The sequence below is a fragment of the Aquarana catesbeiana genome, linkage group LG02, assembly GCF_042186555.1.
Source record: "Aquarana catesbeiana isolate 2022-GZ linkage group LG02, ASM4218655v1, whole genome shotgun sequence".
Lineage (NCBI taxonomy): Eukaryota > Metazoa > Chordata > Amphibia > Anura > Ranidae > Aquarana > Aquarana catesbeiana.
In genome coordinates, this window is record NC_133325.1 from 557,911,707 (window position 1) to 557,927,522 (window position 15,816).

Consider the following 15,816-nt stretch of genomic DNA (forward strand, 5'->3'; position numbering starts at 1 on the left):
CTGATATACAGGGTTATTCAAAAAGATGTAGCAGACTTTAACTTTTATTTTCAAACGAACTGTAAGAGATAGAGGCACATTCCGCACATCACTAGATAGAGGAAGGTTCAAAGGTAAAAGCCGGCCTAGAAGCTTTATTCAGTGCCACACAGCGGTATGGCATGTTCTTAAAAACCATCTGCATATGAAGCCGTACAGGTTGCAGTTACTGCAGGCATTGCATCCTGCAACCATAACAGAAGGGTCAAATTTTGCGCTGCATTTCTGCAGGATATGGAAGTGGACAATTTTTCCCAATGACTAATTTTTTCGAATGACTTAACGTTTCATTCCCCTGGCAAGGTTATTCGCAACAATGTTAGAATTTGGGGAAGTGAAAATCCTTGCATAGTCGTCGAACATGAAAGAGACTCGCTATAGCTGAATGTGTTTTGAGCCATTTCTGCAAGTAAAGTTTATGGACTTTTCTTTCTTGCCGAGCAAACTGTGATAGGATTTTCATATCTGGACATGCTACAAAACTGGTTGTTTTCCCAACTTAATGAAGATCCAAATTACTTAATTTTCATGTAAGATTGTACCCCGTCTCACTTCCACTTGGAGGTCTGGCGTTAACTAAACTACGCCATTCCAGAATGATGGATTAGAAGAGGTGGACAACAAGATCTTGTTCATTGTCTGTGGCCTCCCAGGTCACCAGACCTTACTCCCCGCGATTTTTATCTGTGGGGGTACAATAAAAGAAAGGGTGTTTATCCGACCTATGCCTGCTATTCTTCAAGGTCTGAGACACCGAATTGTTGAAGCTGTGAATTCATTAACTAGTGGCCAGTTGATTTGTGTGTGGCAAAAAATGGTCTAATCCAGGTGGATTATACCTTGTTTTTTTTCAGGACAAATTGGGCTTTCATTTGGTGGTAAATGGTAATGGATATATCCTGATTTTTTTTTTTTTTTATTATGAAAGGAATACTGGCCCAAAAAAAAAAAAAAAAATTAAAGATTAGCTGTATATTTCTTGTTACTACCATAACCTACCACCAAAGAACAACGCAAAATAAATTATACTCCTGACCATCGCAGCGATACCACATATGCGTTTGATATTTGTGTCCGTAGTACAGCCCAGAAACAATAGTCTACATCTTGCATTTTTTTTTGTCCTACATAAAACACATATAAGGTTGAGGTATCCTCATCAGCAGTCAAACTTTATAAAGAATGTAACAAGAAATGTAAGGGTGCAATTAGGGTGGCTAAGATAGAACACGAAAGACACATAGCGGAGGAAAGCAAAAAAAAAATTCCAAGAAATTTTTAAAGTATGTAAACAATTAAAAAAGGGAGGACAGACCATATTGGCCCCATAAGGAAGGACATCTGGTTACAAAGGATGGGGAGATGATGAAGGTATTGCATTTATTCCTCTCCTCAGTCTTCACGAGGGAATCGGGGGGCTTCAGTAACCAAAACTGCAGTGTTTATGCTTATGCCACATCACAGGAAGCACCTCCATGGTTAACAGAGGACAGAATTAAAATTAAAGTTAGACTTGAGAAACTTAACATTAACCGCTTCAGCCCCGGAAGATTTTACCCCCTTCCTGACCAGAGCATTTTTTGCGTTTCGGCACTGCGCCGCTTTGACTGACAATTGCGCGGTCGTGCGACATGGCTCCCAAACAAAATTGACATCCTTTTTTTCCCACAAATAGAGCTTTCTTTTGGTGGTATTTGATTGCCTCTACAATTTTAATTTTTTGCGCTATAAACAAAAAAAGAGCAACAATTTTGAAAAAAAAACACGTTATTTTTTACATTTTGCTATAATAAAAATTCCCCAAAAATATATAAAAAAAAAATTTTTTTCCTCAGTTTAGGCCGATCGTATTCTTCTACATATTTTTGGTAAAAAAAAATCGCAATAAGCGTTTGGTTTGCGCAAAAGTTATAGTGTTTACTAAATAGGGGATAGTTTTATGGCATTTTTATTAATAATTTTTTTTTTTACTAGTAATGGCGGCGATCACTGATTACTGTGTAAATGACACTGGCACTGAAGGGGTTAACCACTAGGGGGCGGGGAGGGGTTAAGTGTGTCCCAGGGGAGTGATTACTAACTGTAGGGGGATGGGCTAGCAGTGTCATTACTCTGATCACAGCTTCCGATGACAGGGAGCTGTGATCAGTGACACTTGTCACTAGGCAGAACGGGGAGATTCTGTTTACAGCAGCATCTCCCCGTTCGTCCTCTCTGTGAGGTGATCGCGGGTATCCCCGCGGCGATCGAGTCGACTCACGGAGCTCCCGGCGCACACGCAATGGCACGGCGGGGAATTCAAATGGAGGTACAGGTATGCCCATTTGCCCAGCCGTGCCATTCTGCCGACATACATCGGCGTGCGCCGGTCGGGAACCGGTTAATAAATCACCGGAACCAGATGGCTTGCACCCGAGGGTACTTAGGGAACTTGGTCAAGTAATTGCCAGACCATTGTTCTAATTTTTACTGACAGTCTACTGACTGGAATGGTACCAGCTGATTGGAGAAAAGCCAATGTAGCACCAATATTTAAAAAGGGCCCAAAATACATCCCTGGGAATTACAGACCAGTTAGCCTAACATCAATAGTATTCAAGCTCTTGGAGGGGATGATAAGGGATTATATACAAGATTTTAGTAATGAGACCGGTATCATTAGCAGTAAGCGGCATGGATTCATGAAAAATCGTTCTTGCTAAACCAATCTATTAATCTTCTATGAGGAGGTGAGTTGCCATCTAGATAAAGGAAGGCCTGTAGACGTGGTGTGTCTGGATTTTGTAAAAGCATTTAACACAGTTCCCCATAAACGTTTACTGTAGAAAATAAGGTCCGTTGGCATAGACCATAGGGTGAGTACATGGATTGAAAATTGGCTACTAGGGCAAGTTCAGAGGGTGGTGATAAATGGGGAGTACTCGGAATGGTCAGGGGTGGGTAGTGGGGTCCCCCAGGGTTCTGTGCTGGGACCAATCCTATTTAATTTGTTCATAAAGGACCTGGAGGATGGGATAAACAGTTCAATCTCTGTATTTGCAGACGATACTAAGCTAAGCAGGGCAATAACTTCTCCGCAGGATGTGGAAACCTTGCAAAGCATGTACAACCCCCTCCTGCCTCTGTGTTGTGTTAAGGAGGGCAGTAAAACCATGGCTTAACTGCCTATTTTTTTTCAGCTCCTGATCCCAAGTGTAAACTAGTCCAAACAGTCTCTTTGCTATACAATGTAATTTGCACTCCTTTTTTAAAATGTATGCACCAAAGACTTTTGTCCATACTGTTAATTAGAAACAAGTGTATGGCCTCCTAAGTCTCTGAATAGTGGGGCTGTGCACTGAGGAATTGTGTACTTGCCAAATTACTCCTCTACTTGTTCACTTTTCTTTCTTGCTATAAGTTGATTGCATTCTTGCCATTTTTTCCTGTGCTGTGTTAAAGTAATAAGCACGTATTTCATTGTCTTTTTTTTTTTTTTCTAGTCTTATGCGCATTCCAATCACTAATGGTATTTCTATTGTGCAGGAGCTCCAGCAAGAATTGCTAGCTGTTCGGGCAAAACTTGAACAGCAAAAACAACAAGAGGAGAAGCTCCTGCAAGAAATCTGGAAATATAACCCTCTATTTAACATCTGATTGAAAGTTGTCCACAAAATCCACCACTTTAATCTGTGGACTGGATGTTACTGTAAATGTGATATTTTTCATATACTGCACCGGTTTCATAGTGAAACCGACAACTGTGTTTGCACCTTGTATAGGAAATGACTGTAATTATGTGTTATAGATTAACAAAACACTTTCTTTGATGAAAATTACTATTAAAGTGGAAGTCAATTTGGTTATTGTATGGGTAAATTTGGGAAGGGTTACATTAAGTTTTTCTTGCTGACCTCTTCCCCATTGTTGAGCTTTTAGCTCACTTTCAGTCTTGCAGAACGGAAGTGAGGAAAAACTCCCTATAGTTAAAGTGGTTGTAAACCTCAGACATGAAAAATGAACAAAGCCTATCCCTCTATAGTGTGTCTCCGTTAAGAGCACTAAGTGTCATTTCTGTCTGCTCTTTCATTCCTCTGTATCAGCATGAGTCACTTCTGATGAGTTTTCCTGACACCAAGAGAAAAAAGGTGACAGGGGAGGGACCCTCTAGTTGATGGACCGCCTCAGCTCTGTTCGTGTGAAGGGGGGTCCCTTCCCTCCAATCTGCTCTCAGAGCTCTCCTCACTGAGCTCTGCAGTGTGTCACTTCAGCTCTCAACCCACTTTTTTCTGAACTCAGACAAACTTTATGAATTCTGGACTTTGAATGGATGTAGAGAAGACTGCAGATAAACGGGTACAACTTTATGTAAGAGGATAAGTGTATAACCTGAGGCCAGCCACTTCACTGGGTATATATAAGGGTTTACAAGCACTTTAAGGAAAATCCAACCTTTAACAGATTTCGCCTTACCCTCTAGTTCCCATTACTGCTATTAGCTTTTGGGCTTTCCCCTCACATTCTCTCTCCTACACTGACTGTAAAGGAGAGACTTCCCAATGAGGGGACATAAAAAACAATAAAAGATCTAACCGCAGTTCTAATACTTCCTTACTATATCTAAAACTAAGATTATGTCTAAGTTCAGTTAATGTTACATTAGATCCACATGGTACTAGTAACAAGTATTATTTGTAATGTCAAAACAAAATATTAAGTTTTAGTGCCATCATTCACTGCCCAGACAAGGATCAATTCAGAGCCACAGTACTGATTGCGCTCAGGATCCTAACTCCGAGAGACAAAAACATGCCAGCATTAGCTCCCACTACCCACTGTGGACTTCACCAACTTGTCCTTTGTACATGGCAGTCTTCTAGGGAGACTCTGTAAGGCCCCATTCGCACTTGTGCGACTTGTCCTGCAACTTGGGACTGCAAAGTCGCATGACAAGTCGTACCACATGATTTTCAATGAGTACCATTCATATCTGTGCGACTTCAAGTTGCAGCGACTTCAGAGTAAACCCTGCACTACTTTGGTCCGACTTTGATGCGATTTGAGGTCCATAGATCTCAAGATTACACAGGCATTGCTTCAAGTCGCGGCAAAATCGTTCGACTTTCAGGTCGCACAAGTGTGAGAGGGCCTTACTCATTGACAGTTTAGCTGTGGAGAGCAGTGTTCATTGTCTCAGTATGGATGGTTTGTTGTACCACTTGTAGCAATGTAATGTGTGCAAATTGGTTGTTTGTTTACAATGTAGAACACGGACAAATGTAAAAACAATGTAAAGTATTTATAAACTGTTCTCCTAATTTGTACATTAACAATTGTAGCAAAAATGTTATATATGCATTGATGAGTAACTACAGTAAAAGCAAAAAACAAATCTCTCAGTTTATATTGGACAAGCTTTGAACCTCTTGCAAACAATATGCACATGTATTTTTACTTGAAGCAAGAATAATACCTTCTACCCTTTACAGCCAAGGAAGTTGCCATCTTAGCCTGTTTTGCCATATGACCAGTTATGACACCAGCCATTTCATGGCTTGACAGTTCAGTTGAGAGTACAATCAGTGGTCGCTCTTATCATTCACAGCATGCCTTGAATGCAATTGTTTTGTGAAACTTAAATTGATGGGTTTAGTTCCACTTTAACTAAGTCCATTGCACTTTGTGGTTTGTATGCAGCGCTTACATCCTCTACTAAGCTGCTTCTATACCATACCCACTGTACCCACTAGTTTTTTTTTTTAGATATATAGGTGGAGTTTGCCTCAATGAATTAACCTATGCAGGTTCTGCCCACTTTTCTGTATCACGTAGACAAATAAATTATGTAAGCAACATGGGTGATGATGTAACATTGCTTGCAAGGCAACAATCCTGGTTCCAAGGTAATGTATTTATAGATTTATATAATGTTTGCAAGGCTGCCAAAGCTGCCTGATGACGATTGGAGTCTTGTTTTTCAATTGTTTAGTTACTCTTTAAAAAAGGTTTGTTTGACTGTATGTACAATTTTACATAGAATTATGTAAAATGTTTAATAATACTGTTGCAATGACATACAGTAGGGAAAATAGTTATTTGATTGCCTGCAGATTTTGTAAGTTTGCCCATTTTACAAGAAATGAAGGGTCTATAATTTTTATCACAGGCGTATTTTAAAGGATAGAGACAGAATATCAACTAAAAATCCAGATAAAACACGATACAGATGTTATAAGTTGAGTTGTAGTTCACTGCGTAAAATAAGTATTTGATCCTCAAGCAAAATATGGCTTAGTACTTGGTGGAAAAACCCTTGTTGGCAAGTACAGAGGTAAGACATTTCTTGTAGTTGGTGAGTAGGTTTGCACACATCTCAGGAGGGATTTGGGTCCACTCTTCTTAATAGATCTTCTGTAAATCCTTAAGGTTTCTTGGCTGTCACTTGGCAACTCGAAGTTTCAGCTTCCTCCATAAATTTTCTATAGGATTAAGGTCTGGAGACTGGCTAGGCCACTCCATGACTTTATTGTGCTTCTTCTTGAGGGGGTGGAGAAAGGAAGCGCCACCTGAGTGCAGTATTAGTATGAAAGTTTTAATGACACATAAAAAATAACACTTACAAGAAGGACATGATAAAAAGGCTCATCTGTGAGTAGCAATCTGTGTGTTCCTCGAGCTCCAGTCCGGAAGGTGTATCAGCGTTGTTGGGCTGCAAGTGGAAGCTTTTTCAGGTGGTTGTTCTTCCTGTGGCCATCAGGGAGAAGCTGGGACCGTCGTGGAGCGCACAGAGCATGTGCGTGACATTTTGGGTCATCCAACGGCTTCCGGGTACACTCCAGGGGGAGGGCAAACACCGAGGGAGGGTTCTGGGGCTGGATAAGCTAGGCTATGCGCTCGGAGCTGTTGCTCCTTCAATAGGCCTGAGGGGGAGTGTGTCAGTGGTGTGCTGTTTATATGCCGGCGCTGTGGGACAACAGGGCTCAGTGCCTACTAGCAGCACTGCACTGATAAGGGCTGTGAGAGGCTGGGAACTTGAATGGGGGGAAAAAATCTACAGCAAAAAATATAATGGTATACATGTATTAGAAGACTTAGTTACATATAAAAGTATAATAGCACTGGATCCTAAAAGGCACATAAGAGCTAAATCTAAAATATATAATATAAGATCGAAAAATATTAGAAAATATCTAAAAAAGAAATACAAAATTCTAAAATAAAAGATGAAAAGTGTAAATATAAAATATATATATATATACTAAGTAAAAAATGAGAATAAAAATAAAATATGAGAATAATATTGGACAAGGAATGCAGAGAATATATATGTGTATCTATAATCATAAGATAGAACTGGTGATGAGAACTGGTAATTGGATATGAGGTAGAGCAGTATATGATAGGGAGAAGGTGTATGTGTGTATGTATGTATGTATGTATATATATATATATATATATATATATATATATATATATATATATATATATATATATATATATATATATATATATATATTAATGTGTGTCCACGTGTAGTGGGCTGTGTAATGGTATCGGATGATAAAATGAAAAGTGGATGGGGGGGGGAGTATCTTGGAAAGAGGGGGAAGGAAAAGGAGGGGGCGGGGAGGGAGCAGGGGGTAAGGATAGTCTTGTGGTGTAGGGGGGAGAGGTGGCTTATAGTAGTGTGTGTACTTCAATTTCCTTGTTCAGCCCACCGGGTGTAAGGGTACCCAAAGAATAGATCCAGTAGGTCTCTTGTTGGCACAAACGTTTGTAACATTCAGCTGCAGGATATGTGGCGGGAATGGTTTCGATGACCCATACACTAAGGCTAGCCGTACACCGGCCGTGGTGTGTAAGGAAATGTTTGGGGACGCTGTGGTGGTCTCGGCCCTTTTCAATAAAGCGCTGATGTTCCCCAAACCGCGCTCTGAGTGCCCTTATGGTCCGACCAACATAAACTAACCCACAGGGGCAGGTAAGGCAGTATATGACAAAGTCCGTGGAGCAATTGTAGAATTCTTTGAGGGTGTAACTTTTTCCTTTGACGTTGAAGGTTTTTTGACCATGGTGTACGAATTGACAGGTGAGACAGAGGGGTTTATTACATTGATACATCCCTCTGAATGGTATGAGGACAGGTTGTGGAGGGATGGGTTGAAGAGACTTGATTTTGCTAGGGGCAATTTTGCTCTTGATGTTCTTTGATCTTCTGTATGTTACTTTGGGTTTGATACCAACTGTGGTTTCCAGGTGAGGGTCTTCCAGGAGGATAGGCCAGTGTGACTCCTAGTATTTTTTTTTTTTTTTTTGTGCTGCTTCTTGAGCCACTCCTTTGCTTTGGCGGTATGTTTTGAGTCCTTGTCATGCATGAAGACCCATCCATCTTCAGTGTTCTGGATGAGGGAAGGTTCTCCAAGAATTTACAATACTTGGCCCCTCAATACGGCAAAGTCAGCCTGTACCCTTTAACACCCCCAAAGCATAATGTTTCCACCTCTGTGCTTGACTGTAGGGATGGTGTTCTTAGGGTCATAGTCAGCATTTTTCTTCCTCCAAACACTGCGAGTTGAGTTAAAGTGATTGTAAAGTCTCGTTTTTTTCTCTCTAAAAATAATATGTTATACTTACCTGCCCTGTGCAGTGGTTTTGCACAAAGCAGACCAGATCCTCCTCTTCTCGGGTCCCTCTTCGGCTCTCCTGGCCCCTCCCTCCTGTTGAGTGATCCCACAGCAAGCCGCTTGCTGTGGGGGCACCCAAGCCAAGTCACAGCTCCCTGTGTCCATTGAGACACGGAGCCCCGGTTCGGCCCTGCCCCCTCTCACTCTTGATTGGTTAACTGAATTTGACAGCAGGGGGAGCCAATGGCACCGCTGCTGTGTCTCAGACAATCAAGAGGACGGTCCTGGACAGCCGAGGAACTCGTGGACATTGCTGGAGAGAGATGGGGCTCAGGTAAGTGTTAGGGGTGCTGCTACACACAGGTTTTTTTTTTATCTTAATGCATAGAATGCATTAACATCAAAAATATTCTGACATTACAACCACTTTAAAGTGGTTGTAAACCCACTTTGAAAAAACAAAAAACTAACACCTGCAAGACAAAGGCATAATGAGCTAGTATGCATACTAGCTCATTATGTAATACTCACCTGAGATCGAAGCCCTCGCTGCGGTGCCCATACACAGCACCGGCCGGCGACATCATTCCCAGGGGTTACTTCTGGGTATCGTGGCTTCGGCGCTGTGATTGGCTGGAGCCGCGATGACGTCACTCCCACGCATGCGCGTGGGAGCCACTGGTAACGGCACACTCACTGAAGCAAATGGCACGTACGTGCCACTTGCTTCAGTTTGCTTCAGTGAGCATGTGCCGATGACGTCGGCACGTGCAAATACAGGGGATATCTCCTAAATCGTGCACGTTTACGAGATATCCTGGGTAGCTACAGGTAAGCCTTATTATAGGCTTACCTGTAGCAAAAAGTGGTCTGTAGGGGTTTACAACCACTTTAATGTCCAAAGAGCTCAATTTTGGTCTCATCTGACCACAGCACTTTCTCCCAATCCTTCTCTGAATCATTTAGAAGTTCATTGGCAAACTTCAGACAGGCCTGTACATGTGCCTACTTGAGGAGGGGGACCTTGCAGGCTCTGCAGGATTTTAGTCAATTATGGCGTATTGTGTTACCAATGGTTTATTTGGTGACTGGTTATTTTATATTTCTTCCATTTGTGAATAATCACTCCAACAGTTGTCTCCTTCTCACCGAGCTTCTTGCTGATGGTCTTATAGCCCATTCCAGCCTTGTGCAGGTCTACAATCTTGTCCCTGATGTCCTTTGACAACTCTTTGGTCTTGCCCATGATGGTGGGTTTGAATGGAATAAGGAGATTCTGTGAACGGGTGTCTTTTGTACACATAACGAGTTGTCATTAGGAGCACCTTCTTAAACTGACAGGACTAATTTGTGTACTACATGAGCACATACTGTATCCGGTCTGTGGGAGCCAGAATTATTGTTGGTTGGTAGGGGTTGAAATACCTATTTTACTCACTGAACTGCAACTCAATTTATAACATTTGTATCGTGTTTTTTTCTGGATTTTTGGTTGATATTCTGTCTCTATCATTTAAAATACACCTATGATAAAAATTATAGACCCTTCATTTATTTGTAAGTGGGCAAACTTACAAAATCTGCATGGGGTCAAATAATTATTTTCCCCACGGTACCTGCACAAACTTTGTTGAAGCTCGTCTGTAAATCAAAAAATAAAATAATGGATTTTAACAGTAATGGAGTAGTTGCCTTTATTATGCTTTATAACAGCAGCTTTGCTACATAAAGTTACAATATCTCACAAAAGTGAGTACACCCCTCACATTTTTGTAAATATTTTATATATCTTTTCACGTGACAACTCTGAAGAAATGACACCTTGCTACAATGTAAAGTAGTGAGTGTACAGCTTGTATAACAGTGTACATTTATTGTTCCTTCAAAATAACTCAACACACAACCATTAATGTCTAAACCACTGGGGACAAAAGTGAGTACACCCCTAAGTGAAAATGTCCAAATTGGGTCCAAAGTATCAATATTTTGTGTGGCCACCATTATTTTCCAGCACTGCCTTAACCCTCTTGGGCATGGAGTTCACCAGAGCTTCACAGGTTGCCACTGGAGTCCTCTTCCACTCCTCCATGATGACATCATGGAGCTGGTGGATGTTAGAGACCTTGCACTCCTCCACCTTCCGTTTGAGGATGCCCCACAGATGCTCAATAGGGTTTAGGTATGGAGACATGCTTGGCCAGTCCATCACCGTTTACCCTCAGCTTCTTTAGCAAGGCAGTGGTCGTCTTGGAGGTGTGTTTGGGGTCGTTAACACGTTGAAATACTGCCCTGCAGCCCAGTCTCCAAAGGGAGGGGCTCATGCTCTGCTTCAGTATGTCACAGTACATGTTGGCATTCATGGTTCCCTCAATGAACTGTAGCTCCCCAGTGCCGTCAGCACTCATGCAGCCCCAGACCATGACACTCCCACCACCATGCTTGACTGTAGGCAAGACCCACTTGTCTTTGTACTCCTCTCCTGGTTGCCACCACACACACACTTGACACCATCTGAACCAAATAAGTTTATCTTGGCCTCATCAGACCACAGGACATGGTTCCAGTAATCTATGTCCTTAGTCTGCTTTTCTTCAGCAAACTGTTTGCAGGCTTTCTCGTGCATCATCTTTAAAGGAGGCTTCCTTTTGGGATGACAGCCATGCAGACCAATTTGATGCAGTGTGTAGCATATGGTCTGAGCACTGTCAGGCTGACCCCCCACACCTGCAACCTCTGCAGCAATGCTGGCAGCACTCTTACGTCTAATTCCCAAAGACAACCTCTGGATATGAGGTGTATGTGCACTCAACTTCTTTGGTCGACCATGGTGAGGCCTGTTCTAGGTGGAACCTCTCCTGTTAAACCGCTGTATAGTCTTTGCCGCCATGCTGCAGCTCAGTTTCAGGGTCTTGCCAATCTTCTCATAGCCTAGGCCATCATTATGTAGAGCAACAATTCTTTTTTTCAGATCCTCAGAGAGTTCTTTGCCATGAGGTGCCATGTTGAATTTCCAGTGACCAGTATGAGAGAGTGAGAGTGATAACACCAAATTTAACACACCTGCTCCCCATTCTCACCTGAGACCTTGTAACACTAACAAGTCACATGACACCGGGGAGGGAAAATGGCTAATTGGGCCATTTTTGGCCCAATTTTTCACTTAGGGGTATACTTACTTTTATTGCCAGCGGTTTAGACATTAATGGCTGTGTGTTGAGTTATTTTGAGTGGACAGCAAATTCACACTGTTATACAAGCTGTACACTCACTACATTACATTGTAGCAAAGTGTCATTTCTTCAGTGTTGTCACATAAAATGTGTACAAAAATGGGAGGGGTGTACTCACTTTTGTGAGATACTGTATCGCTCCAGCAGTGCCTTAAAGAGGAAGTAAAGTCCCATGCATATATTGTACCTATAGGTACTATAAATGTATCCAAAAAGTGCGTAGTTTAGGAGATATTTACTGTATATGCAGCCGATTACATCATCGGCGCATGCGCTCTGAAGGAATGGCCACCCGTGCCATTTCTTTAGAAGCGCCCCCACGCATCCGTGGGAGTAATGTCCCGTGACTCCAGCCAGTCAAACAGCCGGATTCTGCAGACCCGAAAGGGAGAGGGGCAAAGATGGATGTGGCCTCCAGCGGGGACACCGAGGGCTTCGTTTGCAGGTAAATTTAACATAATGTGCTAGTATGCGATGCAGCATACTAGCCCTCCAGGGTGGAAGTGGTGACACTGGGCGATTAGTGGATCATTTTCTCCTGCAGAGAGAAAAAAATGTAATTCCCTCTGTTTATTTACACAAATTTGTGGACATTTAAATGTATTTTCTTGTGGCGTGTTCATAGGTCCTATATACACATGGACAATATTGCCATTGTCATCCTGGGAGTCCATTCTCAGCACATTGCTTTCTGTGCTAAAACAAGTATACCTTAAAGTGTCTGACATCCCTAACAGCTATTCACCCCCTGAATATCTAAATTTAACCACTTCAGCCCCGGAAGGATTTACCCCCTTCCTGACCAGAGCACTTTTTACAATTTGGCACTGCGTCGCTTTAACTGCTAATTGCGCGGTCATGCAATGCTGTACCCAAAACGAAATTTGCGTCCTTTTCTTCCCACAAACAGAGCTTTCTTTTGATGGTATTTGATCACCTCTGCTGTTTTTATTTTTTGCGCTATACACGGAAAAAGACCGAAAATTTTGAAAAAAAATGATATTTTCCACTTTTTGTTCTAAAAAAAAATCCAATAAACTCAATTTTAGTCATACATTTAGGTCAAAATGTATTCGGCCACATGTCTTTGGTAAAAAAAAGTCAATAAGTGTATCTTTATTGGTTTGCGCAAAAGTTATAGCGCCTACAAACTAGGGTACATTTTCTGGAATTTACACAGCCTTTAATTTATGACTGCCTATGTCGTTTCTTGAGGTGCTAAAATGGCAGGGCAGTACAAAACCCCCACAAATGACCCCATTTTGGAAAGTAGACACCCCAAGGAAATTGCTGAGAGGCATGTTGAGCCCATTGAATATTCATTTTTTTTTGTCCCAAGTGATTGAATAATGACAACAACAAAAAATTACAAAAAGTTGTCACTAAATGATATATTGCTCACACAGGCCATGGGCATATGTGGAATTGCACCCCAAAATACATTTAGCTGCTTCTCCTGAGTATGGGGATACCACATGTGTGGGACTTTTTGGGAGCCTAGCCGCGTACGGGGCCCTGAAAACCAATCACTGCCTTCAGGATTTCTAAGGGCGTAAATTTTTGATTTTACTCTTCACTACCTATCAGTTTTGAAGGCCATAAAATGCCCAGATGGCATAACCCCCCCCCCCCCCCAAACGACCCCATTTTTGAAAATAGACACCCCAAGCTATTTGCTTTGAGGCATGCTGAGTCCATGGAATATTTTATATTTTGACACAAGTTGCGGGAAAGTGACACATTTTTTTTTTTTGCACAAAGTTGTCACTAAATGATACATTGCTCACACAGGCCATGGGCATATGTGGAATTGCACCCCAAAATACATTTAGCTGCTTCTCCTGAGTTTGGGGATACCACATGTGTGGGACTTTTTAGGAGCCTAGCCGCGTACGGGACCCCGAAAACCAATCGCCGCCTTCAGGATTTCTAAGGGTGTACATTTTTGATTTCACTCTTCACTGCCTATCACAGTTTCAGAGGCCATGGGATGCCCAGGTGGCACAACCCCCCCCCCCCCCAAATGACCCCATTTTGGAAAGTAGACACCCCAAGCTATTTGCTGAGAGGCATGGTGAGTATTTTGCAGCTCTCATTTGTTTTTAAAAATGAAGAAAGACAAGAAAAACATTTTTTTTTTCTTTTTTCAATTTTCAAAACTTTGTGACAAAAAGTGAGGTCTGCAAAATACTCACTATACCGCTCAGCAAATAGCTTGGGGTGTCTACTTTCCAAAATGGGGTCATTTGGGGGGGGGGGTTTGCCACCTGGGCATTCCATGGCCTCCGAAACTGTGATAGGCAGTGAAGAGTGAAATCAAAAATTTACGCCCTTAGAAAGCCTGAAGGCGGTGCTTGGTTTTCGGGGTCCCGTGCGCGGCTAGGCTCCCAAAAAGTCCCACACATGTGGTATCCCCATACTCAGTAGAAGCAACAGAATGTATTTTGGGGTGTAATTTCACATATTTCCATGGCATGTTTGAGCAATATATCATTTAGTGACAACTTTGTGCAAAAAAAAAAAAATTTGTCTCTTTCCCGCAACTTGTGTCACAATATAAAATATTCCATGGACTCGACATGCCTCTCAGCAAATAGCTTGGGGTGTCTACTTTCCAAAATGGGGTCATTTGGGGGGGTTTTGAACTGTCCTGGCATTTTATGCACAACATTTAGAAGCTTATGTCACACATCACCCACTCTTCTAACCACTAACCAAGACAAAGCCCTTTCTGACACTTTTTGATTACATGAAAAAAATTTTTTTTTTTTCAAGAAAATTACTTTGAACCCCCAAACATTATATATTTTTTTTTAGCAAATTCCCTACAGATTACAACGGTGGGTGTTTCATTTTTTTTTCACACAGTATTTGCGCAGCGATTTTTCAAATGCATTTTTTGGGGAAAAAACACACTTTTTAAAATTTTAATGCACTAAAACACACTATATTGCCCAAATGTTTGATGAAATAAAAAAGATGATCTTAGGCCAAGTACATGGATACCAAACATGACATGCTTTAAAATTGCGCACAAATGTGCAGTGGCAACAAAATTAATACATTTTTAAAAGCCTTTACAGGTTACTACTTTAGATTTACAGAGGAGGTCTACTGCTAAAATTACTGCCCTCAATCTGACCTTCGCAGTGATACCTCACATGCATGGTGCAATTGCTGTTTACCGCCGGTATAGCCACGCTGCCCCATTCATTTCAATGGGCAGAAGCGGTGAAGGAGCGGTATACACACCGCTCCTTCACCGCTCCAAAGATGCTGCTAGCAGAACTTTTTTTTAGCGTCCTGCCAGCGCACCACTCCAGTGTGAAAGCCCTCGGGCTTTCACACTGGAGTGTGAGGAGCGGCTTCCAGGGTGCTTTGCAGGTGCTATTTTTAGCGCTGTAGTGCCTGCAAAGGGGTCCAATTCCTCCTCCCCCTCTCTTTTGGTGATATGGTCTTATCTCTTGACCAGCCATTCTTAATCAGGGTTCCATAGATCCTATGGTTCCTCCAGAGTTTACCAGGTGTTCCTTGACCTGTGACTGACCTCCCATCTGATGGTGATGCATAGTTTAGGACCCAACACCACTTGGCAGGGCCATCAGCATGACACCAATGATCTAAAAGGGTGGCCTTCTGACCACAAATGTAATGAGGAACATTCATCCCACTGACCATAAAAGTGAGAGGCATTTTTTTCTACTGACTCCCTCCCATGAATTGGTTTTAGGAGGGGTTCCCCATGACCTGAAAATTGTTATTAGGGTTCCTCTGGGGCAAAAAGGTTGAGAAGTTCCTGCACCAAATAGTTTGTATCCCCAAAAAATCTGGATCATGATAGTTCTCCTTGCTGAAAGAATCTCCATGTATGTCCATCCAAGAACTAGGATAGTGTGTGTGTGCGCGCGCTGGAGGGGTTTCATCAGGAAACCTATATTGGCCAA

The 15,816-nt window shown here is 42.0% G+C and overlaps 1 protein-coding gene across 1 annotated transcript in view; it reads left to right on the plus strand.

Moving 5' to 3' along the window:
* BLTP3A (bridge-like lipid transfer protein family member 3A) overlaps nucleotides 1–3,880 on the plus strand; it is a 151,834-nt gene extending 147,954 nt beyond the window's left edge. The window contains exon 21 of the mRNA XM_073616011.1: nucleotides 3,565–3,880. Coding sequence (XP_073472112.1) covers nucleotides 3,565–3,675 — 111 coding nt within the window. The 3' untranslated portion in view covers nucleotides 3,676–3,880. The remainder of the gene's footprint in view (nucleotides 1–3,564) is intronic.
* The last annotated feature ends 11,936 nt before the right edge of the window (nucleotides 3,881–15,816 follow it).